Source organism: Anas platyrhynchos, chromosome 5, assembly GCF_047663525.1.
Source record: "Anas platyrhynchos isolate ZD024472 breed Pekin duck chromosome 5, IASCAAS_PekinDuck_T2T, whole genome shotgun sequence".
Lineage (NCBI taxonomy): Eukaryota > Metazoa > Chordata > Aves > Anseriformes > Anatidae > Anas > Anas platyrhynchos.
Window position 1 is genome coordinate 54,213,746 of NC_092591.1, and position 25,057 is coordinate 54,238,802.

The 25,057-nt window shown below is 44.3% G+C and overlaps 1 protein-coding gene across 2 annotated transcripts; it reads right to left on the reverse strand.

Annotated features, from left to right (window-relative positions):
- Nucleotides 1-496: 496 nt before the first annotated feature.
- FADS2 (fatty acid desaturase 2) lies at nucleotides 497-24,491 on the reverse strand. 2 transcript variants are annotated; one of them, XM_072039144.1, is made up of 13 exons: nucleotides 24,063-24,491; nucleotides 19,038-19,148; nucleotides 18,081-18,278; nucleotides 17,620-17,721; nucleotides 16,633-16,758; nucleotides 13,175-13,235; nucleotides 12,610-12,686; nucleotides 12,283-12,380; nucleotides 9,979-10,075; nucleotides 7,887-7,966; nucleotides 6,858-6,983; nucleotides 5,615-5,687; nucleotides 497-827 (listed from the first exon to the last, which is right to left on the reverse strand). In XM_072039144.1, exons 1-12 carry the CDS (start codon nucleotides 24,267-24,269, stop codon nucleotides 5,636-5,638), a joined length of 1,335 nt encoding a protein of 444 aa, XP_071895245.1. In that variant the 5' UTR covers nucleotides 24,270-24,491; the 3' UTR covers nucleotides 497-827; nucleotides 5,615-5,635. The 2 variants fall into 2 exon arrangements, with proteins under 2 accessions (XP_071895245.1, XP_012959417.3); XM_013103963.5 differs by lacking the exon at nucleotides 497-827 and having other exon boundaries at nucleotides 3,272-5,687.
- Between the last annotated feature and the right edge of the window lie 566 nt (nucleotides 24,492-25,057).

The window sequence follows — 25,057 nt, forward strand, 5'->3', positions numbered from 1 at the left end:
AGACAAACCACCCACACTGCAATCTCAGCCGTGTATTTACGTTTAACTCAGTAATTTCTCACTCTGCAATGGGAAATAAGTGAGTTTATCCTGTAGCTCTTATCTGTGTAATTGTTTTCATGTTGTTTCTGGTTAATCGTTATCCACACCCATCCTAATTCTGTCAGCAAGTAAAATGTAAAAAATATTAACTTCTGTACATAAATGAGACCTTCTCATAATTATCTTCTCCTCTCTGTGTCACTCAGCTGTCTTGTAATGGTTCTACTTCAGCAAGAGGCTGAGCAGCACGACAAACCGCTTTTTAGCCCTTGCCAATTATAAATCTCTCTATTCTTAGGACATTAAGCAGCTTAAAGAGGGCTGGAACTGAAGATCTGGTTGCCTGGCATATGAGTATTTAACGTAAGAGTTTTAGGCATGTTTTATGTTGATTTCGTGCCTTAGATTCCTTACCATACACGTGCATTGCAAGGGAGGGAAGAAATTGAAGGGATTAATTTCAATTTAGGGAAAGTTTTAATCAGTCACAACCGATGAGTTGAACTTTGGACAAGCAGAGCTGAAGTCTGTGAAAGCTAAGATTTGGAGAAGTGGGTAGCTTGCCACATTTCAGCTAATACTTGCAGATTCCCAGGTACAAGTGCTGTAAAATCAGGAAGCGTTTCAGGATGGCTGGCATATGTGGCTTGAGTGTAGGCATCTTAATCCAGGATGTGCGCTCAGAATTATCAGGTCCTTGTTCCCCTTCAGACTCTGCCGTGTAGGGATGCTCGGAGGTTCTGGGAACAGTTGCAGCAGGGAGGAAAGCCAGATGATGTATCAATCTGCAAGAGTTTGTTTTTGTGTAAGAGCCTCTTCTGTTTGTATTAGGGGATTGTGTTTACTCTAGGATCAAATAAAAGTCCTAATAATGGAGCAAGGTGGGGTCATTTTCTGTTTTGAGTTCTATGACTCCTCATGGAGTGCTTTCTGTGCAGAATGAGTTTACTTATGAAGCAATTAATGTGTACTCAGGGAAAGTGGGGTATTGATTTAATGGAACAGATAACCACGGGCTGTCCTCCCCTGACTTTATCACTTGGTCGTCTGATCTGGGCCAGCCTATGTGATTCCTACTCACAGGCTCTGTCCATTGCGATGCGCCTCTGCAGCTGGTGATTCAGTTCAGGTAGGTTTATTTGCAAGGACAGGCTCCCAGTTCCATTAAATGTGGCTGCACTGAAGCCTCTGGGCTGACCTGAAGCCCACTGACTCCATTTGATCAAGCTGCCAGTTAGAAAAGCCACTGCAAGCTGCTTGCTACAGCACTGTAGTAAGCCATTAATAGGCAGAAAAAATTGTTTTTCAGACAAATTGCAAGAAGCTTCTACAGAAGTTTTCATGTAATTATTTTTTTTTCCCTCCTCTGCCTCCCTGAAGTGTCTGGAGACACTTTGTTGAATGTTTAGGCAAATATTTTTCAATGGAAATAAATCATTTTCTTTGGTGCCTGTTCCCAAGACAAGGGTAACCATTGCTACTGTTCCTGGGCTTTGTGAAGGGTAGCAGAGAAATCTGTCTATTGTCAATGCCATAACAGTAATTTCATTTATTTCACCCTGTGCAATGGAAAAGAGGCTTTCCACAACAGCACTGCAGGGACTCTGGACGTGACTGGAAAAAACACGTAAAGCATTTTTTATGGTCAACAAATGGTTATGATTTTAATGAGCCATGAATACACCAGGAAAAAAAAAATCACTTTGGGTTACTGATGTGTTTTTGAAGAATGAAATAATCGGGAGCCATCATACGAGGAATGTGGGTTTGTTTTTTTTTTTTTTAACAACTTCTAAAGAACATTTGAGATGTTAGGAAGGCTTTCCAAGGAAAGCATCTACTGGAAGAGGCCACGGCTGGACCATGGTCATTTTTACAGATAGAAAAGGATGTCTTGGCCCTAATGAAGAGCTAAAATTCAGTCAGGGTGATCGGAAAAGAGAATGCATCCTTTACATCCCCTGTAACAAGGAGATGGGGCCTGAAGCTGTGTCCTGAGGAGGCTCTGCTGGTGCTCCGAGCCTCCCAAGATTTTTTTCAGTAAAAAGTCAGGATGTTAGACTCCTCTAATTCTTGCTTAAAGGAAAATCTCAGTGTGAGTACCCTCATTCCCACCGTGCCTCTCCCTGAAAACATGGGGCTACATTGCTTGTTAGTTCACAGAGCTGGCGCTGACCCATGGCCTTGGCTAGAATTAATTTCTGTTTGCTGAAGATCTAGGTCACAGTTTTAAGCAAGCTTAGCCACGTTTCTCCCAACTCCATCCTACTCCTTCCAAAATACATGCCCATATCTCTCCTGCCTGGAGCTTTCTGTTGCCTTCCCTGCACTTGCTGTAGTTAATGCCTTTCTCCTCCAACCCTCTCTGAACGTGCTGGTGCTCCAGCCTGTGTGCCAGGCCCTGCTAACAAGCGACTGAAGAGAAGCACAGTCAGTCATTTCCTGACTATTGTTGCGTTACTGGACCTGAGACAAGCCGTTGTTTCTGACTCACAGCTTCTGTATGCTGGCAAGTGCTCCTGCAGCCAGCGACGTGGCTCAGATGAGTTTATCTGCAAGTCTTTGCAGGTTTTTAAAGACAGAAATGAAATCACATTCATTTTCAGAGAAACTACTTAGTTTTAGGGCTCAGCTGGAGCAAAACCGTGCTTGAATTTCAGTGCTTATATAATTTTGATGGCTGATTGGAAACTGCAAAGGGAAGCTCACCCAGGAGGGCTGCGTTTTGCCCTGGGGACAAAGCCATGCAAGGCCACGTGAAGTTTACATCCATCCACGGCCCAAGTTTGCAGTTTTAGCAAAACTTCTTGAACAGCTGTAGCTCAGATTTTATAGTGCTACTTACAATTTTAACAAGGCAGATTTCCACTGATTTCCTTTTTTTTGTTTTGTTTTGTTCAGGGGTCTGTTTGATCTGATTAATAGATGGAGAACTTGTACATCAAGGTGCATATGTAACAGTTTGACTTCTATGATATTGTCTGAGATTTTTTTTGGAGGGAGGGGAAGAAACTGCATGAGTAATGCTGCCAGAAAAGCTTAGCCTGAAATAGTCACCGGCTTCTTATGTTTTCACAAGGCAAACTTTCTGAACATATAAGTACAATGAATAAAAGCACAAACTGCTGGTTAAAAAGTGTTGGTGACCTGTTCTTTGCAGAGCAGATCCTTTTATCTTGCAACAGCAAGAACAGTGCATGAGACTTGGAAGTCACTTCTGACTATAACATTACACTTTTAGTTTTTATTATTATTTTTATTTCTGGATTTGAGCAACTGAACAATTTTTTATGAAAAGGGAATTTTTGAATGTCTGAAAAAATCAAGTAGCAGGGAGAAGAGCTAGTATCAAGATCTATCCTGTCCCTCCTTTCTTCTCTTTTGTACCTTGCCCTAAGGTCTTGGGGGGTAGGGGTGGGGGAGTCCATTTGCCTAAGGTTTTTCCTTAGGCAAATTTTTCTTCTGTAGACTTGCAGCATGGTTGCTCTCCTAGAACCTCTCAGGTTCTTTCAGCCGTCATCAGTTGTAGCTGCTGTCTGCTAGGCACTGTTAGGCCAGGCTGTTGGGTTGGAAGCACTTTGGATTTTTAGGAGAAAAACAGTCCTTCCAGCAGGCAGGTCAGAAGCCAAGCTGCTAAAGCAGCGCTATTTACCTAGGCAGAGGTACAAATTCCCTGCAGGAAGGTTTGTAGGTATAAAAGAGCTAAAGGTTTCCCCAAGACGAAAGGCAAGATAGACAAGAGAGGACAGAGCTAAGGAGGAAGAGGCATCTCTACTCAGGAAACATCTGCTTTGGAAACAAGAACCGAATGAGCAAAAAAAAAAATACAAGCTATCAGAAAAATAAGCTGAGTGTTTAAAAGATTGCACCGCTGGCGAGACAGCGTGTTTGTGGTAGAGGCAGTGAGAGGCATTCAAGGAGTCAGAAACAAATGGACATGGTAAGGCAGCCTTAATTAAGCTAACCACAACTGCCTGCTACTGCCTGGCTGAGAGGTTACAGCATCCAGCAGGACGTGACTGTGTATGGTGTTAGAAAGAAGTATAAAAAATCCTCAAATTCTGTTCAAGCTTTAGACACCAGCAAGGTTTTGTGCTAACTAGTCGTGGTGATACTCAAGTGAGGGGTGACAAGAACATGAAGGTAAGCCCTTGACACACCTTGAGTATTAGGAGCTGGGTTAAGTTGCAGTCCTACCTACGAGTTTCCTTTCTGTAAGCACAGGAATCTCATCTGGATCTCCAAAGTGGGAGGTGAGAATGTGGTTTTGGAGGTGTCTGGCCACAGCCCTGGAGTTGTCTCTGTGTGTGCAGAACCTTGCTGATTCCCTGGGGCTTTATTAGCATTGAAGGACTTGATAGTGAGAATTCAGGATTGAGTAAAATAATGATCTGTGCAAATAATTAATGTATCCCTGCATCACCAACACAGCCTGGTCAATTCTGTTTTCATCCACCTCCCCAGAGGGCCTGGGGGAGCAGGTCGAGTGGTTGGGGAGCTCCTTCTTGGTCTCAGGACGAGGACACACAGTCCTGGCCTCTGACCAGCAGAAGCAGTCTTGGTGTATGTCAGGCAGGTGCAGACAGGCAGAATTGGGTGTTGAAGTACGCTGCCCAGCTGCTCTTGCAGGTGAAAAGACCATTTGTGTTTCCCCTGGAGCATTGGTGCAATCAATAAGTTTTGTCTTATTTCCAGTTTGATTGTTTATGAGTAAGTTACTGACAATTAAAATGCTCTGCTAGGCCTGGTGCTCATTAAAGGAAGAAAATAGACCCTCTACCAAAAGGAGATATTATACCACGTAAACCCAGAGGTTTTTCATGGGAACTTACAAATAGGGCTAGTGATAAAAATACAGACACAGTCCTGTATTAAGCACCCTGACCGAAAGGTGCTGAGACGTTAATGGTTCAGGGTCAATATCACAGCTTTTACTGAAGTGCTGCTATGATTAGAGAAAGAAAGGCAGGAGAGGAAACAGAGAAACCAACAAAGGCACAGTAGGGCTCAGAGCAGGACTGAAAGCCGCACCATACAGCAGCTGCTGGTCCCCACGGAGTGTGATTCCTGCGGGCAGAGCTGGCAGGGAGCACAGCCCCCCTGAGCTCCTGTTGTGGTGGTGAGCACAGACTCTGTTATTTTGAAGTGAAACTCTTCTGAGTGCCTCTTTTGCACAAGCACGGATTAAAAAAAGGCACGAGGTGACACCTAACAAGTCATATGTGCCTGGAAGTCAGGGCTTGTGTGTTCTAGGTAGAGCTAGAATGAATCTTTAATGAAGAGAAGGTGGAGGGCAGACGGTAAATGCCCCCTTTTTAGATCCTCCTCTCCAATCTACCCCAGCCTTCCATTCTGTGCAATGCAGGCACTGGGTCTCATCCTTTGAAGACTATGCCGAGCACATTTTAAATCTGTCTGGGTTTATCTAGCTGCCTGAGCTCATACCAGTAGCAGTTCACAAGACAGGAAACTCCACTCAAACTGTGCACGTAGATACAGACTGAAATCTAGCAGTAAAAGACACGCGTGATTCCCCCCCTCACCACCCACCCCAGCCCTCCCGGTCACTCACACCCCCCATTAAGCTTCATGTTCACTTATGGAGGTAAGCGTCCAGCCATAGATCTCCAGATTTCTTTAGGGACCTGTGGGAAGAAAAAAAAAAAAGGAAGAGAAGTTTGCTTGGCTTGTGAATCTTGCCTCTGTTATTTTGTTCCTACAAAGGGTTAGTCTGTTACTGAATCTGGGCATGAATCCTTAGGATATTAAAGGTCTTTTCTCAGTATATCAGCTATGGTAAGAGGAGCTAGCTGTTTTGCTCGTTAGCCCCCCAAAATTTCAGACTCAAAGAGCAAGATCTTCAGGTGATGCCCCTTGTACCAGCTGTAGTTCCTCCTATTCCAGCTCTGTTGGGAGGGCAAGCAATTGCTGAGGTGCTTACTGTAAACTTGCATAGGAACATGAACTCTGCCTTTTAGGGTGCTGGGTATAATCCCCCTGTGTCTCTGTGTTGGGTGGATTTTCCTGTGCTGATTGCACGATGGGGCCAAAGGAGGGTTGGGAACAGTTTTCAGCCCTTCTGCATCTTGGGGCCAATCTGCTTGGATTTGTATTTGCTTAGAATGGCTTTCTTGAGACTGACTTAGGGGAGGTCCATGGACAGCAGAATAGCTGCTTATACTCCGTGCCATGAATTATTCCCCCTGGGGTAACCGAGTCACAAACACGAACACAGCCTGCCTGAGGGTGGTCTGTTAGACTAATCTTCACCTCTGCTCTTAGGGAACAGTCCTTTGCTGCTAGCAGGGCTCAAATAGGAAATGCCATGGGATGTAACCTGATTCATTCCCCTTTGATTCCTCAGTTTGCAGCCCGAAGATGTGCTGCCAGCTTCCAAAGGCAAGAATCACCAGCTATCAGAACAGCATTTAAGAAGGATAGAGCTTAAAAAGTCCCTATGAAATCAGTTTAGTGCTGATCTGATTGCTGGTTTCACCAAGTACTTTGACAGCAGCTGCTCTGGGGCTAGTTCTTTCTTCTCCCATGGTGTTGTGAAGCAGCTTCCCAACTGCTGTCACCTGAGGCTGCTCCACTCTATCAGTGGAGCTGTGTCACTTCTGCTGAAAAAACCCACACATTTCTGCAGGTATTTATTGGATTGTGATATGAAGGTTATTGCCCTAGTGAAACCAGGTTACAAAATACTGACATGCTGTCTTTAAAGGGTCTGTAGTGTCCTGAATTCTGTGTAGGAAAGTACATAGGGTGTTTATATAGCAAGGAACTGCAGGCTGCAGGAATTAAAAGGACCTTACCCAACTATGTCTACAAATGCTTTTCCAAGAGGCTTCTCTTCGTATTGGACTCCATACTTGGCACATAATGACTTCACCAAAGGTTTGACTTTCCAGAAATTGTGCCGTGGCATTGTTGGGAACAGGCTTGAATAGAGAGAGAAAACAAACATGAGAAAACTCTAGAGACTAATCCCAAGGGATGGGCATCTTTGTCTGCCTCCTCATAGGGGCTAATTAATAATGTCTCCTCCTCAAACTGTACAAGTAGACAAAAGAAAAAGAGGCAGAGAGATCCATGCTTTACAGTCCTCTGCTTCCAAGTAGCTCGTGAAAACTGAATGCATTCATTCTGCTGCTGTTGTGTCTCAGAACAAAGCTGTGTTCAAGAGAGAGAATGAAAGTCAGTTTATGCAGAAAAGGACACAGCTGGAATGCGAGGGGAGCAGGAGTGAGGAAAGAGCTGTCTGTTTCCTTTGGGCAGAACTCATTTTCTTGCCAAATTAGATAGTCAGTGAACCTGTTTTCCATCCCTGGAAGCTTGTGGAACTGAGAAGCAGGTATTAGAATCTGGGATCACCTTGCCCTGTACATTTCAATGAAGATTTCCTAAGTTGGCTTCCAAAACAGTCAGCTTTACCCTAGAAGGCATCTCTTTTATATTTTGATTTGTCACGGGTAATGGGAAGACCGGGCATGGCCCTGGTTTTAATATCTTTCCTGAAACCTGGTGCTCAGCGGTGTATGCAGTCCTACACAGGTGCCTCCAGCTATGAAACGTGGAAGTCCTTTTAGTCAGGGAGAGGAAATTTCTGAAATGGATATGAAAGTTCAAGTAGTTAGCTTAGGATACAAGTCCAAAGCATCTATATCTTGTCCAGGCCCTGTTTTTACCATGAAGGGTTGGAGCAGGTGATCTCTGGGACCTTACAACCTGGGCTTTTCTGTGATTCTGTCTCATCTCACATGTCTTTAGCAGAGTTTTCCCTGCCTCAAGTTCAGTGTTGTGACAATCTGGTAATGACCAAATGATGCTGGGTCCATACTCACTGGTGCTCAATTTGAAAATTCAGGTGCCCGGTGAACCAGTCGTTGAAAAAGGACTGCTCGATGTTGCAAGTGGCTGCCAGCTGTGAAGGCAAGAAAGCAGCAGTGAATATTAGTGAAGCCTCGCCCTGAAATCAGCACAAAGCTCCTCTTCTCTGTGCCAGGTAAGAGAATGAAATGTGTCTTACCGCACTGCTGAGCTGTCAGAGCGCAGAAGGCTGCCCTTCTGAGCTACCTGATCACAGCAAGGGCAGCTTTAATCCTCCTTCAGGGATTGCTGTCAGCTGTCGTGCTGACAGTGCCTTTACAGGTTTGAATAGTGGTCAAAGGACAGGGAAACAGTCCCATTTGGTGACACATCAGCCCAGCTAGAGGCTCCTAAATCTCAGCCTATCTAGTTGAAGATCAGATGGTTAAAAACAGTACCAAGATGGGAAATTGAGGAAGAAACAACACAGGGGCACAGGAAGCCTCCTTTCCCCATCCCATCTAGGTATTGTCCAGTGTGATTTAAGTGTTAAATCTGAATAATAGAGAAATATTTCTTAGCTACCCCTGCTATTGTAAAAATATCTTTGATTGCAAAGTTAGGTAGTCTTAAAATCCTCTTGGACTTCTAACTGGCTAAACTGTGATTTCTACACAGTTACCACAGGAAATGTATTTTTCCCATCCCTGAAGTTGTCATAAAATTGTGTCAGTGTCAAAAAGGTTTACCTCTTTCTGTTTCTTTTCCTTTTTTTTTTTTTTGGTCATACCTACATTTGCTCCCTGCCACGTTTCTCTTGTTCATAATCTTTTGCTTTCATAATACTCCCCCCACCCCATCACTCTTTCTTTCCATAAGTATGTGAATCTACTAAGATTTACATGATTTACATACTTATTTAAAAAAATGCTTCAGTGTTTTAGTGAATCATGGCATAAGGGAAGGAAAAGCACGGGTGGGAAGGCTCTACAGAAGGATCTGGACAGGCTGGGCTGATGGGCCAAGGCCTACGGGATGAGGTTTAACAAGGCCAAGTGCCGGGTTCTGCACCTGGGGTGCAATAACCCCAAGCAGAGCTACAGGCTGGGAGATGAGTGGTTGGAGAGCTGCCAGGCAGAGAAGGACCTGGGGGTATTGGTTGATAGTCAGCTGAATGTGAGCCAGTAGTGTGCTCAGGTGGCCAAGAAGGCCAACAGCATCCTGGCTTGCATAAGAAACAGCGGCCAGCAGGACCTGGGAGGTGATTGTCCCCCTGTACTTGGCTCTGGTGAGGCCACACCTCGAGTGGTGTATTCAGTTTTGGGCCCCTCACTACAAGAAGGACATCGAGGTGTTTGAAAGAGTATTCTATTATTCTGTAATTCTATGAAATTGCCTGGCAGACTTTGAAAGCCTGTGTTCAAGACCCCACTAACAACCACAATTACTACTTACACTGGTTAACGTGAGGTTATTTCTTCTCCCAGCTCAATTATACAAAACTCATATAGCCAGTGTCAAAGTTACTGTCACTGTCCTCTGGGGCCGAATGGGACTTGGTCTACTACAGATAAGAGGTACGCTTTCAGTGCATTTATCTTACTGGGCGATAAAGAGATTCATAAAGCAGCTGGTTTTTATTCCAGTCCTTATTCCCTTAGAAAACTATAAACTTTAGAAATATATTGAGCTCTCTCTTCAACTGGGGTTGATGTATTTTCAGCACATTGATTTACAGCAGCCAAAGATAGCATTTAGCGTTAACTGTTGATTTTCATTGAGGCTCTTCTATTTGCTCGTGTGTGCCTACAAATACCACAGGAAGGTCAAATCATGCTTGGACCTGATCCTGCCTCAAATCAGAAAGAACAACAAAGATATCTTTTGATTGTCAAAGTTAAAACAGAAGTTTGGGCTTCCATGTCTTGAATCAGCATTACTGACTCTGGGAGAAGAACTTTACGGGACAGGTCATGGATAGAGACTGTGCACTAGTATTTTGTATGTTTTTTTGGGGGGGAATTACTTGGGAATAGTGGTAATCCATCCATTGTTTTTGAATAAATTTCTAATCCAGTTTGGGGTGAGTGGAGTCAGAGATCTTCTTCTTCCCTCCCAGTTAGTTACCTGGGAGCTGAGCCAATCTTTGTGTTTCTCAGAATCAATTTCCATTGGAATGTGATTCATCTGGGTGACCCACACAAACCAGTGACTCTCCAGAAACCTTTAGAAACAAACAGAGAAAAAGCACAACAATTGATATTGCAGACCAGGATCTCAGCTAATCTGGGGTTTATAGGGAGCAGCAGGAGATACTGCATGTGAGGAAAGTCTTACTCCAAGGTATGGAAGTAAACAAGTCTCTACCTAGGGAAACTACAGAGAATCACTTCTGCAATGAATTTCTCTGTCTTTATAACTCTGGGACTAATGCAATTATGATTACCTTTGCAGAAGGACACCCTACTGAGCTATCCCTCTCCTTCCTCAGAAGTAGATTGATCTTTCTTGCTAATTTTGCCTTTCTGTAAGTAAGGGTGATCCAAGTACTTGAAAACAAAACAAAACAACCGAGCCCTGATTAGAAGTTCTCTGAACTGTTTTTATTTTTGCAGTTGCTTGCTGGATACAGATAATTTTTAAAATCCACCTGCCCATTGGTGTTAACTTTATCACGCTGGGGGTCCCACCTTTGCTCTCTGTACCTTTACTGTAATTCTGAAGTCTGACCTGGGCTGGCAGTCACTTTAAAGTGGCTTATTTGATGCTTATGGTAATAAAACTACATTTTTAGCCCTCGTAGAACAGTCTGCAGCAATGCACTTTATCCAATGCAGGTTTTCTATGCTGAGACTGAGATGTATGCAAGGTAGTTATCCAGGAGCATCTTTGTTCTAGTCTTTAGGCTTGATTTCTAAAATAGCAGATGATCTGAATCTCTGCTTTCACCAGCAGTAATTGCATATAATCACAGACTGGAGTAAGCTAATTAAAGAGTGGTTTCGGAAATGTTTTGAAGTCTGGATTTTGATGGGTATTTTTTTTCCTCAGTATTTTAGTCTAGCTTCTAGGGGATGAATGAGAGTGCTCATGTCATGCATCAGCTATTTAGAACAAACTCAACTTTCTACAAACTACTCGTGTCTAGGGTCAAAAGAAAACTAGATGTTTTTGTTTAACTTTATGCCCTACATGTTTTGATTGAAAGTGAAGACCCTCCTTACGTATCCTCATTTCTCTGAGCAATGGGAGAGCTGAGTACAAAGGAACATTGTTCCCTAAAGCTCCTGGGGCTCTCCTCTTCCTGACTCAAGTATAACAGAGCTATTATTAATAGGGAACTATCTCCTGATGAATCTTCATGATTAATTAGAAACAATTTTGCAAGGGGAATATTTGCCTTCTTGCATTTTTAGCTTAATCAAAACATTAAAATTTTTGAAATAATAGGTCAGTTGTTGTCAATTTGTCAGCTTGATTCCAGACCAAAGATGTTGACTATGTATTTACACAAATGTGTATCTTTTGTAGTTCCCGTTTTTCTTTGGACTGAAGTGGTTTGAGGCTATGAAAACTTAAGTCATGAACAGTGACATTAATTTTTTTTGGAGGCAAATCTTCATGTTTTATGAAGGTTTTTGTGCATCTGTTGCTATTTCTTTTTACTCTACATTTATTTATTTAGAAAATATTTTTCACCGTGATGAAATGTTTTCCTAAAACTAATGCTGGCTGTGGGACTAAATGCCATTCTTTGGTACTAGCCAGAAAAGCTGCAGATATCACATACAAGACAGAAATATGTATTCAGTGCTGCTACCTGGAATAGCGTAACCATTCAGTGAGTAAGCCTACAAAGCCCTGCCATGCCTGATGCATTTTGGCAGCTTTGGAGGGGTAGGACTGGAGTGTAGGGGCAGAAACACTTATCTGTGGTGTGAATGAAACAGCTTTTGGAGGCCATGACCTCTGTGAAGAAGCAATGATGTGTGCATGTAACGTACAGGCCATGCATTCTCCTGCACTGGGAGAAATGGTGAGCATTTCACTTAAAGTGCTCAGGAGGGCTCCTGAATTACCTTCCCAGTGAGCTGGGAAGAGGGAGGGTTGAGGCACTTTGTCCAGCTTTAGACAATGTGGAAAATGCATGGAAGTGTTGGAATCAGGCATCATGGGGGTGAGGAAAGAAAGGAGCATCCTTGCTGAACCATCACAAGTGCTGAGCACCAGCTCCAGCTCTGCGGAGAGGAAACAGCACTGGGAAACGATACGGAGAACGCGAGGCAGTGAGAATACCCAGGATAACGCACAGTGAGGTAAATGACTGCAAAGAACCTAAACGGAAGGCGTGGGGCCCATAGCAGAGCAGAGACTTGCTCAGCCCAACGCTGGAGGGAGGGGAGAGCAGCAGGGAGCTCCTGTATCTCCTACCTGACAAAAGTGAGGAGAGACAGGGATCCCAGAACGCCATAGAATGGGATGTATGTGATGAAATAGCGCATGTAGTAGCTGAAGGCCCAGGCTAGGTCCTAGGGGAAGACAGAAAACATCAGGCATCTCTTAGCCTATTTCATACAGCATGGCTCTGCTGGTAATGGTGAGGACATTGGGAAATTAGCAGAAAAGTGTGATCCCTTCACACCCTCCCTTTGCCAGGTCTCTTTGTGGTGGAGAGATGTCTGGCCTCTCTCCCTACTCAAGTGTAATTTCCTATGAGCCAGCTGGACCCCACAAACACTGACAAAACATTTCACTCACCGCCCAGAACCTGCGCTTGATCATGGTTGAGATGATTTGGATTTGGAAATACACGGGGATGAGCAGAGGTGGGAAGACTGCAAAGCAAAGGGAAATGTTTTGGACATCAGAGAGGCAGGAAAGCGCGTGACGTGAGAGTGACCCAGTGATTTAGGGACTGTTTCAAGGGAAGTCCGGGCACTGGTAATGGAGGTGATGTACTGGTGATGGGGTCAGTTGCCTTTCGGTGAAGAAAGGAGGCTCTGGTTCACAAGTGTTCATCTTGACTTATCAAAGAGCATCAACAAACCACATGCAGTCATTACATTGAGCCTCTCACACACAGATTACTTCCCAGTCTCAATTGCTTGCCTAGCTGGCAACGTGAAAGACACTTGGATATCAGTGAGAAATTCCCAGCTGATTTAGAGACCTGCACAGGTAGACCATTAATGAGATCTTGGGAAGGGCAAGACGAGTTGAGACTTTGAGTTGCTCTGCTAACACAGGAGGGGCTGGAAAGTTCAACAGACTTTCAGTTCCCCTCACCAAAGGGAAAAAGGAGGAGCACGGTGCAGATACTCACTGAAGAAGAAGTACTCATGCTGGTGGTTGTAAGGCAGGTACTTCAGCTTCTTCTTGCCATACTGCGGGACACAGATAAGAAAGCTCAGTCTCGGACTATGACCCCCACATGTAAGAGAAGATTCCCTGCAATGCTTCTTTATTGTCTGGAGAGTTCTGACCGAACTCCCACAGCAGGAAAGCTAGGAAGTGTTTTGCTATGGTTAAATATCATGACTTCATAATTGTGCTATGTGTAAATTCCTTTTTAAAGCCTTCTGTCTTGATGTTCAGATAATTTCTTGTTGTGCGCCTGGGGGCATTTCCGTGCATTTCTACACCTTCTGCCATGCCTGCAGCTGTGCTAAGACCTGCTATTTTCTTTGTTATTATCAACACAAATTTTATGCATAGAGAAATATGACCTTAGGTAAGTCATTATGCAGGATACCGATGGCAGAGCAAGGCTGTGAACCTTGGCTAGTCTTCCATGCAGATGTCCTGCACTGATCCATTTTGGCTTCTGTAGCCATCAGCCCCATGAGCCCTGATGGCTTGTAAAACCTTACTTTACCAGCAGTGGGAAAACCAGTGTGGCCCTTTGCTCATGTAACAATAATTCAAACAGATATTTTAAATCTACAATGTCTGCGTCACTGGTTTGATATGGTAAGAATTACAGTGCTGTCACTGGGAGAGGTTCTGCACTGATTGCTGGTTAGTGTGGTTCACCTATGGACAGCAGACGCAGAGAAGCTCCCCCAAAGGCAGGTTTAGACCTTTATTGCATTTTTGCAGGTGCCCATTTCTCTTCAGTGAAAACAAGGAGCCAAGAGCACCTGGTCTCCTAGCCGTATCTTCTTACCTAGAGCTACATAGAAGTGTCTTTTTTTTGAGCTCTAACATTGTCAATACGAGGAGCTAATTTGCTGTGAACTCACATGTTTTGCTTGCAGCATAGCAACTTGCAGTGAGTGTAAGCCTCGTAGCACCAATAAATAAGCTGTAGCACATGGAACTTAGGGCAGTGCATTCAGGTGCCTGCACCCTGTAATGGGTTGTACTGGAAGTCTGCTGCAATCAGGAGATTACTGGTATCAGTGGATTTTGGAAGTGAAAATATACTGCTACAAAGAGCAGCAGGAAAACAAATATGTAACAGATTAAGTCTGAACAGTGATGGCTGACCAAAGAGGAATTGAATTTCTACCTATGGTTCCTAGTGAACAGCTGCAACTCTCTCATTAAACTTCGTGATGGGATGTTCTGGTTACACAGTAGGAAGAGCTTCCTGGTAATCCTGAGGCTTGAGCGTGGGACTGGAGAGCCCAGTGAATTTCCAGTATGCTTGCTGGTCAGAGCAGACCGAAAGAACAGGGATTATAAACAGTCCTCTTTCCACTTATACTACATCTCCAAAGCCAAGGTCGTGGTGACCTCCTGGCCAATTTGAAGCAACACAGCTGGTTGTTCCCTGAGTGTGTGTGCAGATATCTATATAACTGCCCCCTCAGATGTTTCTGACAGATCCTGTGCTGCTTCTCTTTTTTGGGTTTGTCCTCTGATACGCATTGCCCTTGTGGGTCTCCTGCACAGGGAGGCCCTAAGAGTTTTGCCTGCTGTCCTCAGACCATAAGTCACCTGAACTGCATTATTGTCTAGCAGAGCTCCCCACTATTTTAATTTTATTTTTATTTATGGCCTCTGACTTGCTTTCCCCATTGCTTCCCTCTCCACTTGTCAGTTCCTTCCCCTTGGGCTGATCACCAGCTCTGTGATGTCCATTCATTTCCATTCTGTTTTCCTCCGTCTCTCTATTCTGTCTATTCGTGGTCACTAAAATTTTGGAGCCTGCAGGAAATAGTGGCTAAACTTTGGGCAATATAAGATTACTGAAAAGGAATTCACTGTGCTCTGAGATCTAAAAGGCAGTGTGCTTTGGATCATGTAGAAAAGGATTATGTGCAGGTGTGAGAGAATATTGAGATAAACTGACACTAACCTACCATTTTAGATGTATGAGAGAGACCTAGTTTTCCTTGTTATTACAAATGCCTATATCTTCAGTTCTTCCTTTAAGTGGTAGAATCACGGTCTACTTTAGAAAACAGTTTTCAGGCACAGCATTTTCCAATGGGATGTACCAATACAGTGAGGAGCTTAATACTGATTTACATGCTCTAGATACTGGCTTTTGTATACTCCAGAAGTCTTCCATTTTAGTCATATACAAGAGACCTTTCTGCTTCTTAAATTCTGTGTGTGCAAGATATTCTCTATACATGACCATACACCAGCACATATGTCCCCAGCATATGTCTGGGGTTGCATTAGTTTTTTTTTTTTCATTTTATATTTCCCTGTGCTGTACTTACTGCAGATTTGTTGGTGTTGGTTTTGTTTTAGATAGAAATGCTTGTTGTTATTATTTTTTTTTAAAGACCAACGGTTTATTTTCTTTGTGTAGGCTTTTGTAAAATAGACTGTAAGTATTTTGGCTCTAGGAATGGACAGGTGGAATCAAAATACCTTAACATGGCCTATTATTCAGTGGGCAGCATGTTGGTACATAGTGTAAGAAAACAGTTCTAGCTGATGACTGCAGTAACCTAGAGTAACCCAAAGAGTTCACAGTTGGTCTGGTCCTGACCCCGTTTTTTTAGTAAAATGTAAAATTCAGGGTTATATGATGTCTGAAGATCTCCATAGTGAGGTAGGAGTGTGATCATTTGTGACTAGCTTCTACCAGCAGAAACTGTCCATATACTTTACCTGTTCAAATCAGATCAGCTTTGGTGGCTTACACCCTCAGATTAAGTCAAAATCTCCACAGATTGTGCTTCAAGTAGAAGAAGGAAAAAAAAGAAAAAGAAAAAAGAATAGAAAAAAGGAGAAAAAAAAAAAAAGCAGGAGGAAATTTCTGTGTGTATGCAAGCAATACAATATCCCCACACATGCATGGGAAAGGCTCCAGTGGAGAGGACATTGTCAAGATTGTCTGGAGCACAACTGGGGTAATACTGGAAGATATTTTCTGTGGAAATGGAAGATCAGTTTGGAAATATTCTTGATGAAGTACTGAGAAACACCACATTTTCCCCTTATGTTGATATTTCAATACAGCAGAATGAAGTCTTCTTTAGCAGTTTTCTACATTCTTTATGGTCCCATCTTCATGGCTTTTCCCAAGCTATCCCCAAATATTTTTTCCCGTGATCAATATAGGAAATGGATAGGGAACTATATGGTCAATCCTGCTCTTCAACCCAAGGTTTAGGAGGGTGTAAAGGTCAAACTCCTGTCAGACACTGACAGACGAAGTCCCTGGGAGAAGCATGTCCTTTTTCAGCATTGCTGGAAGTCTTGACTACGTAAGTCATGTCCAGCAACATTCACAAATTGCTGTTTTTTGCACAAGCATTCTCTGAAGCCCTTTGGGATAATAGTTTTCCACTTTTTTTTTTCCCCACTTTGCCTTACCTCAACAGGCTGTGTATCTCCAAGGACAAAAACATGCAGCATGTTCACATCTGGGTCTTTCTTGAATATGTTGGGCTTGGCATGGTGTTGGAAGTGACGATGGTTCCACCAGTTGGCAGAGGCACCCTGGGCAGATACAGGGAGTTAATCCATGCAAAAGCACAGCTCCTCTAGTGGCAGTTGCGTTAAAACAGTGCAACTCTGATTGTGCCCAAACTAATATTTGCTTTTGTAATAGCAGTAGGCGGCTGTGGTGGCAGTTACTATGAGACTGCTGGTTTCAGAGGGCCCGTGCCAGCTATGCCAGACTGCTTTGCCCTCACTAAAGATCAAATAATTTGAAAGAACAGGCCATAAAGCTACACTCGGTGACTTGCATCTCACAATGTCTTCCTACAAGTGAGGTTGCTATTAATAGCTGAATGGTAGGCTATTTCCACTTGGTGTCTTACTGACTGTTGTTGCTGCTTTCCCTCTATTGAGCAGGAGGAGCCAGGCAATGCAAAGTAGGTTTGGGAGAATGGGCAAGGGTATGTCCTACCCTGCTTAAGTTCCTACTGCAAGTGGGTTCTGAAATGCTTGTCTGCTTTGGACCTTGCCTGTGATTTAATTCTGATGATACCTGGAATGGATGGGATATATCAGGATGGGACACTTAAAAAATACTGAAGCTTAGTGGGAAGTAAGTGGAAAATATGACAGGGTGTTAAAACAGTGTTTTATGCAATTTAATGAGCTCTGTCCTCAGCTGCTATAAATTAGAGCAGTTCTACTGAGGTTGGTGGAATCGTTGTGTTCTGTAACAGCTGTAGTTGTGCTCTCATCTCTCTCTCTTCTATGCAGCAGCTCCATGTGCAATTGCTCACTGACTTCTCCTCTCTGCATCTGCTCCCCATGGAAAGGCTGAGAGCTGCAGTTTCCTGCTTTGATGCAGTCAAAGCGACTGCAGCTATTTCCACAGTGTCCCGCGTCCCCAGTGACCTTTACCTTCAGGTGTCCAATCACAAACTTGTGGACGAGGTGGTTCCAGGAAGACTTCTTGAAGACAGACAGGTGTCCAAAGTCATGTTGCAGCCACCCTGCCTGGGCCTGGGATGATGGAAAATAAATCAGATAAGTGTTTGAATGTTGGCAGGCTCAGTGCTGAGACCACATCCCCTGGGAGCCTGAGTGCTCAACCACCCTCTCGGTGAAGAACCTTTTCCTAATGTCCAGCCTGAGGTGTTATAGATGATCTTCAGGGAGAAGAGATCAGTGCCTCCATCTCCTGGAGAATGAAAGGTGCAAGAGGCAAGAAAAACGTGTGATGCAAAAGCACCAGGGGCAGCCAGAAGGCACCATAGGGGCAGATGTGAATGTTTTTCCTAGTTCCTAGGTCTAACAATAAAAGTTCAGTGCACGTTGACCTCACTGAGTACCCGGTATGCTCTGTGCCTACTGCTTCTTACCTGAGAAGTTGCAAGGATGAACGCAAGGAGGAGAGTTGTGATCCACCCGGTGCCGAAGTATGAAACCATTAGCCAAGCCAAAGCTTCCAGTGCAATGATATGAGCCAAGTAAAGTGAGAAGAACAAAGGACTTGCTCTGAATAAATTCATGTCCTCTGCTGTCTTCCTCAGGGTCCGGAAATCCTCCACCAGCTGGGGCTGCAAATGGACACATAAGACACAGCATGCAGCATGTAAGTCTGAATGTGTCCAGGGAAGGCTCCATCTTAAGGACCGTGGCTGTTTCTTGCTTTGGTTGGCTACCCCAGAAGTAAGGAAGTACTAATCTCCATGTTCACACTGCTTTCTAGCTTTCCATAGCACTTTCCTATGAATCAACACCCTGGCTGGCCTCAGCCTGGGTCCTGACCTTTTGCACCCTGAGCTAGGAGAATTCTGTGAATCAGCAGCACTACCTTGCTATGTCATCATATCTGTTGATGTATCTAGTCTGAAAGAGCTATACAAGTATTAAAGACAGCTGGAGAATGAGAGAATTCAGTCCTATTACTTAAGCATAATTCCAAACCTTCTGTGATGAGCACCCAAGGGCTGGCTTAAGGATACGGAATAGATGGAAAAGGTACTTGTTGGGTTGCTCCTTCTTAAGCACACCCACTGAAATGGGACATCTGTTTCACTTCACCTATGTACCTATTGCTCTGCCACTCATGGCACAAACACTTGTACAGAAGTCTGAATGTGTCAACTCCCTCTCACACACATTTTTATCTATGCACATTGCTGCACAGAGGTGTTCAGCTGCAGAGCACCTTTCTCTGTAGCTGTAGCTGCCTGTAGTGAAGACACCTTTACAATCTGTCTGGTGTTTTTTCCACATCTTGGAGGACATCCTGAGAGGGGAAAAAAGTGGTGGAGTATGCCCACAATAAACCCCAGCTCAGAAGAAATACTCACATTTTTATCTCGATCTTGGCTGGGTTCCCCTGGAGCAAGCTCTCCGATCAGTAATGGCTTGAGAAACTTTTGCACCAAGGTGGGATTGATATGGAAGGCCTGGAATGCATCCTGGAACAGAAATGTGAGTAAATGTGAGATTCAGGACTAGCTGGACTGACTTCCATCTCTGGGATTCAATGCAGTACTGTTACTAGAGAAGATTTCTGCTGGAGGCTGCTGAATTTGCTTACCTGGTAGAAAGTAAACAGCGAGAACTGGGATGCTATCTAGACAGATGGAGAAAGGCACCTCAGGAAACTTCCTAAGCACCTAAATACCTAAGTCCTGCTAATTCCTTTGGAAGGCAGGCCAGTAGGAGTTTGTGCAAATCCCCTCCGGGATATAAATACCCTTTGAAAGTCTGCTGCCTGATGGCAATTCGAGAGAGAGTTTTTTTAGAGTGTGTTTGATTTGGTGTTCACCTAAAGCATATGGCAAAGTGGAAGAGAATGAATTTATCTAATAGATCACTATAGGTTTTGGTTTTACTGAACAAGCTCTTTGGTATACCCTCAAGGGTATTGATAATAAGTGCAGGTCCTTTTGGACCAAAATCAGAAGAAAAAAAAAAAAAGAAGCTTAACCCTATCAAGGTACTGTTATGTATTATTTTTAATTCCTTTTCTTCATATCTAAATTTTCTAAAATTGACCATCTCAGACCCTGATTATTCCATGCAACATCATTTATGAATCTGGTGCGCTAACTATATCTTTTTTTTTCTCTTTTTTTTTCTCTATTCCTTCCTCATTCCATATCTTTTTGTGTATCTGTGTCCTGCAGATACCTGATGGGAGCATATATTTGATGTATCCGCTGCTAGTGAAGTCTTGCACATCCCTCATTTCACATCGCTTGAATTTTAACCCCAAAGGTAGTAGTAGGGACAGAAAGTTCACCAATTATGATCTCCTTTTCTCATTGTATTGAAATCCCTATATTGTTCATTTTATGAGTAAGGGAAATACAACTGGAGTATTGTCAAAAACAGAAGTCAGAAGTACCATGCTTCAGCCTTTCTTCTTTTGTCCCATTTTCTAACCAAGGACCAGCTAAATCTCACCTCTTGTTCTGAATGGGAAAGGCAGATTGTAAAGTGCTCATTGTGTCTAGCTGACCTTCCTGTGAGCTGAATTCCACTGATAGGCCAGCTCTGGTGTTTGTAATTACCACCAGCAACTTTGGTTCCAAAGTCCTCTGAAACTTTCAGCTTATTCCAAGATTTAGGATTGAGCCTCAAAGTAATACTTGGACCATAGACATTTCACTGTAAGAGGCAGGAGAGTGAAAGCTGGTCTCTGGCACTTAGCTTGAAGTTAAAGAAATAATATATGAGAAGAGAGTCAACAGAAGGATGGAAAGAACAGGTTTTTTATTTTATTAGTGTATATATATGTATAAATATTAATAAAGATTACAAAAGCCTTAAAATGCCAGAGGCCATGGGGGAAGATGCAAAAAGGAGAAAAAATGTCATTACAGCAGATGGGGGAGGCAAACTGAAATGCACTGGACTTTTCTAGTTACTCTCAGCTCAGCTCTCATGACATTGCTAAGTGTCCAAATTATCCCATTCGGAAACAATTTCAGAAACAAAGCGATATCTGTTATCACGGGGGAAAGTTTGGATGGGTTTGCCCTGTTCTACTCAGGAAGACTGCCACACTGGCAAAACTTACCCCAATTTCAAGCATGAGTGGGACCAGTGCTTTCTGATTGCATTGTGTTATTTATTGGTGTTACCTTCTTGGTGCCAAAATGAAGGTAAAACTCCAGGGCCAGCAAAGCTGTTACCGTAGCCCTGTTCTGCAGACAATTTGAGTTTCCCTGCTATAATTTGCGGAAGATGTGAAAGAGGAAGGAAGACCAGAAAGAGTGGGGAAGTGAGTATCTGACTGTACCTGCTGCAAGGTTGTACCATTTTGAGGCGAAAAGTATGACAGGTAAAAAAAGGAGAAGGGCAAGGAGGGAGAGGGTGAACGCTGAGGAAGCACTGAAGAATATTCTCAATATTGTTCAAGTTAATGGGGGAAAGCCATCTTTGGAGGTCTGGCTGGCTACCTCCTTACCTCCATGATGGAGATCACTCAGGTTTATGTAGTGTTAATGGCAAGGTGACTCAGAACAGCAGCTTCTGCCTCACTGCCTAGAAGGTATTTCTGTTCACCTAAGGCTTCCCTGGCAGCAGCACATCTGTTTTCTAAACATGCTCTGTCATGACTTTTCTGGGGAGAGGTCTCTTCCATCTCTGAACCCTTCTTCCTTGGTTGGATGAAAAGTAAAGGTTGAAACTGGTCAGAGATGTAAGCATACATGTCAGAGCACAGTTCTTACTTAGAACTATATATTACTGATCTTCTACTTCACTGCCATCTTGAGCTTATTCCATGAAGAAAGTAGGAAAGTTTCACCTTCACTGGGGGTGACTGAAAAATACTACACGTATCACTGGCATGGGTAGAGGATGAGATTTTTCAGTATAGCCTCCAAGCAGGAAAGAGAATAACATATCCTAATACTCCTACCATCATCAGGCAGAAAGATACGGTGAAGGAAAAATTGCTTTTTGATTTGCTGTATCTCATGTGTCTCCTTTACAAATAGGTCCTGAAATTTGGAATTGTCCTCAAACCTGTATTGGAGGAGAGATAGAGAGCAAAAGGTGGAAGATACACTCTGGAAAATACCACGTGATACTTATATCTGACCTCTCAGTTTGGTGGTCTATTGTCCAGGTAAGCTGATGTGTCTTATGGGAAGTGGGAATTATCCCAGCTGCTTTTTGTGAAAAAAGCTTTACTTTATTGAGGTATGAGCTGTACACGAGCATCAAAGTACTCAGTGCAGTCAATGCAAAGACATTCTTTCACATCCTTGAACATTCCTAAAACAGAGGCTGGAAGGTGTCTGTTCATATTCTAAGCCTTGTTCGTTTACTGAAAGCAATTGTGCATAACGTGATGCCAGAACATGTTCTCCCAGACTGGTGTGCTGTAGCAGTATCCTAAAGTATGGCTTAAAATGAATGAACACCCAATATTGTTAGTACTTGCAGGGAAAATTCATGTGTAAGCTAGCCTGGGCTCTCTTGACTTGACCAGCATCAGCTGAACATGCTGAGCATAAAAGCTGTCACGGAGCTTTTCAGGCAGCTATCTTGTGAGCATCCTGAGATGAATTAGCTCACACATCACTAACCAAGTTATTTTAGAGCAGCCCCAGCGTGGATATAGAGTTCAGTGAGTCTGTTTGTGGGCAGTCTGCTATAGATTGATACACCTGATCCTACAGAGTATTGGTAAAAGATAAATGGAGAAGTAGCTGAAGTTCCTTTGGTGCACCTTTGCCGGACTGTAGGTCCTAACTGCATGTGATGCTAAGGGGAATTCCAGAAAGGTGAAAGCCATTCAAGAACTAGGAATGAAAACACGTTGAACTGAGTTTTTATCACTGCCTTTTCCTCATCTTAAGCTCTTCCATTTGTGATATCTTGCAACTCAAAATGAAACTTGTTAGTAAAGCCTTGGCAGACTCAAGGACAAGGATTTCTCACTCTGAATGCAAGAATTTATTTTGTATTAAAATGTGATTAACCATAGGAAAGTTGGAATCCAGATACCAATTCCATTTTAGTGCTCGGGATGGAAGGGACAATTTCAGAGCACTCTTAAGACCGCGTCTTCTTGGAGTATGCTCTGAGTATAGTGAGATGCAAGGTACTCTGGAGAGGTGGTAGGGGAAGCTAGAAGTAGCAGACTCACAAATTTGTTTCAGTTTCCCTTGCAAAGATCAGAGACAAATACACTAGCAGATGCTTTTCGATTTCTAGTGGAGGTATTAAAGTGCATTCTTGTGGACAGGAGCGCAGCTCCTCTGATTTGAGCAGTCCCTGCACTTATGCAGACCAGAGAAAATCCTCACCCAGCTACTTCTTTTGGAGGGAGAAAGCTTTTCATTCAGAGGTTTTACTGGAAGGGGGCAGGAACACTAAAATGCATCTCAGTGCTTCAAGGAAACCAGTGGAAAATAACCACAAACCTCAGACAGATGGAGAAGGAAAGGAAAATGTTAGTAATTCTTGCTGATTAATTCTGTCACATGCACAGCCTCCTTCTTGATAAAAGTGTTAAGAGACGTGGCAAATACACAGTTAAAGTTACAGCTTGATCCCTTCTGCTGCTTACCATGCCCATGGAAAAGCTCTGAGGCAGTTTAAATTTATTAATTTGGGGCTGGTGCTGAGGGTGAGGACATGCTCAGCACTGTACGCGCTTCTGAAGTGGGTGGCTTTGGGAGAAACTGCAGACAACACTTTCTGAAACACTTTGTTCCTTTTTTTTTGTTTTTAAAAGTTGCTGAAACACGAGAGGCAGCTGAAACAAGCCAGCTATGAAGCGTAGGAGCAGCTGTAGCAGCAGAAAACTTTTTTTTTTTTGCCCTGTAGAAACCTGCAACAACATTTTCTCGAGAATTCACCACAGGGAAAAGGCTAAAAAGCTCCTTGTTTGAAAGCCTCAAGCTCACCCTGTCCAACAGAAGCATCTTTGAAACGCGGGCTGGACTCTTTTAACCCTTTCTTGTGTTTGTTTTCGGTGTAGCTCGCGTAACTACGCCCTGGAGAGGGGGAGACTGGGGACACTTGGATTACGAAGCGTCGAAAGACAGCACAGGCAAGAAACAAAGACAAGCAGCAAGGCTTAAGCAGAGCCGAGCAGTTTTTACCAACCCACTCTTCCAGATGTTATTGCCCATGGCTGCAGGGAGCTGGCTGCCCAGGCGTCGCATGGATGCGCGCCCAGCGCTTTGCTCCTCGGTGCTAGAGCAGAGCTGAGCTGCAGGTGGTAGAGAGCTGGGGGAGAGGGAGGCTGTGCAAAAAATAACAATAATAATCTCGTTCTCAGTAACCCTGAGGATGGCAGTGACCTGTCAGAGGCTGCTGGCGAAGCCTGGGGGCAGCCCCGCGTGTGTCCGTGCGCTCCTTACCGTGGCATCTTCCCCGGCGCAGTGGCTGATGACTCGGTGGCCCCCCGGGTGCCTGTGAGCCCACTGGGTGACATTGTACACCTTGCGCTCTATCACCAGCCACTTGTCCGTCCTCAGGTTGTGCTTCTGGATCTCCTCCCAGGTGTAGAGGGGGATCTGCGCCTTGCACTCCCCCGACTCCTCGCTTTTCTCCCCCCCTTTCCCCATTTGCCGGCCGCTTCTTTGTCTTCTGGCCGAGCGGGGGGGACCTGGCCGCGCTGCCCTCGCTCGCTTTCGCTCAGCTGCTCCCCTGCCCTCACCCTTTCCTTTCGCTCATGTCCTCCCTTCTCTTTGTCTCTCGGCTCTGGAGCCGGCTCGGAAGTGCCCCCTAGGCTAATTTTCCCGGCGCTGATGTACTTTCACCTCGCACACAGCCCTGCTCCGTGGGAAGCTCTGCCCATTCCCCCCCCCCGCTCCCGCACCCCCCGCGTCCTCCTGCATTCAGTACCGGTGAGGTTTCCCCCGGCATCAGCAGAGCTCCTGCACCAATCCCGGCCCTCCCGAGCCCGAGCAGGTCCCTGCCATTGGTCTCGGCCGATCTTTCGAAGGGCAAAGCCGGCAGCCGGCCAGGCTGCGCCGCCAGCCCGCGGGGGTGCGACTTGCGCCGGGGGGCGAGCAGCGCTGGGGCAGGCACCCCCTCTTCCCCTCCCCATAACTCCCCCCTTTTCCCCCGTTTTTCTTCTTTTTTTGTCTTGTTTTCTTTTCATCAGGACTTTGGCTCCTGCTTTAAAAAGCATTTTTTCCCCCTCCTCCTCTTTTTTCTTTTTCTCTTCTCTCCAAGAATCACTGCCTTACTTCTCAGCTAGCGCTGCACCTCAAAAGAGGATGTTTGATATTGGTGTCCTGCCTGAAATTTACGTCGTTTCGCTCTGCCCTGCAGACTCAGAGGCTGTCAGCCTCCACAGTTCCTTCCATCACACAAGACCTGCTTGTTCTGCTCACAACAGGCTCAGCTA

Bases quoted from the DNA above. Each gene is read 5' to 3' on its own strand.
- FADS2 (XM_072039144.1), bottom strand. From the start codon at position 24,269: ATGGGGAAAGGGGGGGAGAAAAGCGAGGAGTCGGGGGAGTGCAAGGCG. The intron at 18,279-19,037 runs GTGAGTATTTCT...GTCCATTTGCAG, and splicing joins GCCAAGATCGAGATAAAAAT to CCCCAGCTGGTGGAGGATTT. The intron at 13,236-16,632 runs GTAAGGCAAAGT...TGTGTCCCGCAG, and splicing joins GAGATACACAGCCTGTTGAG to TATGGCAAGAAGAAGCTGAA.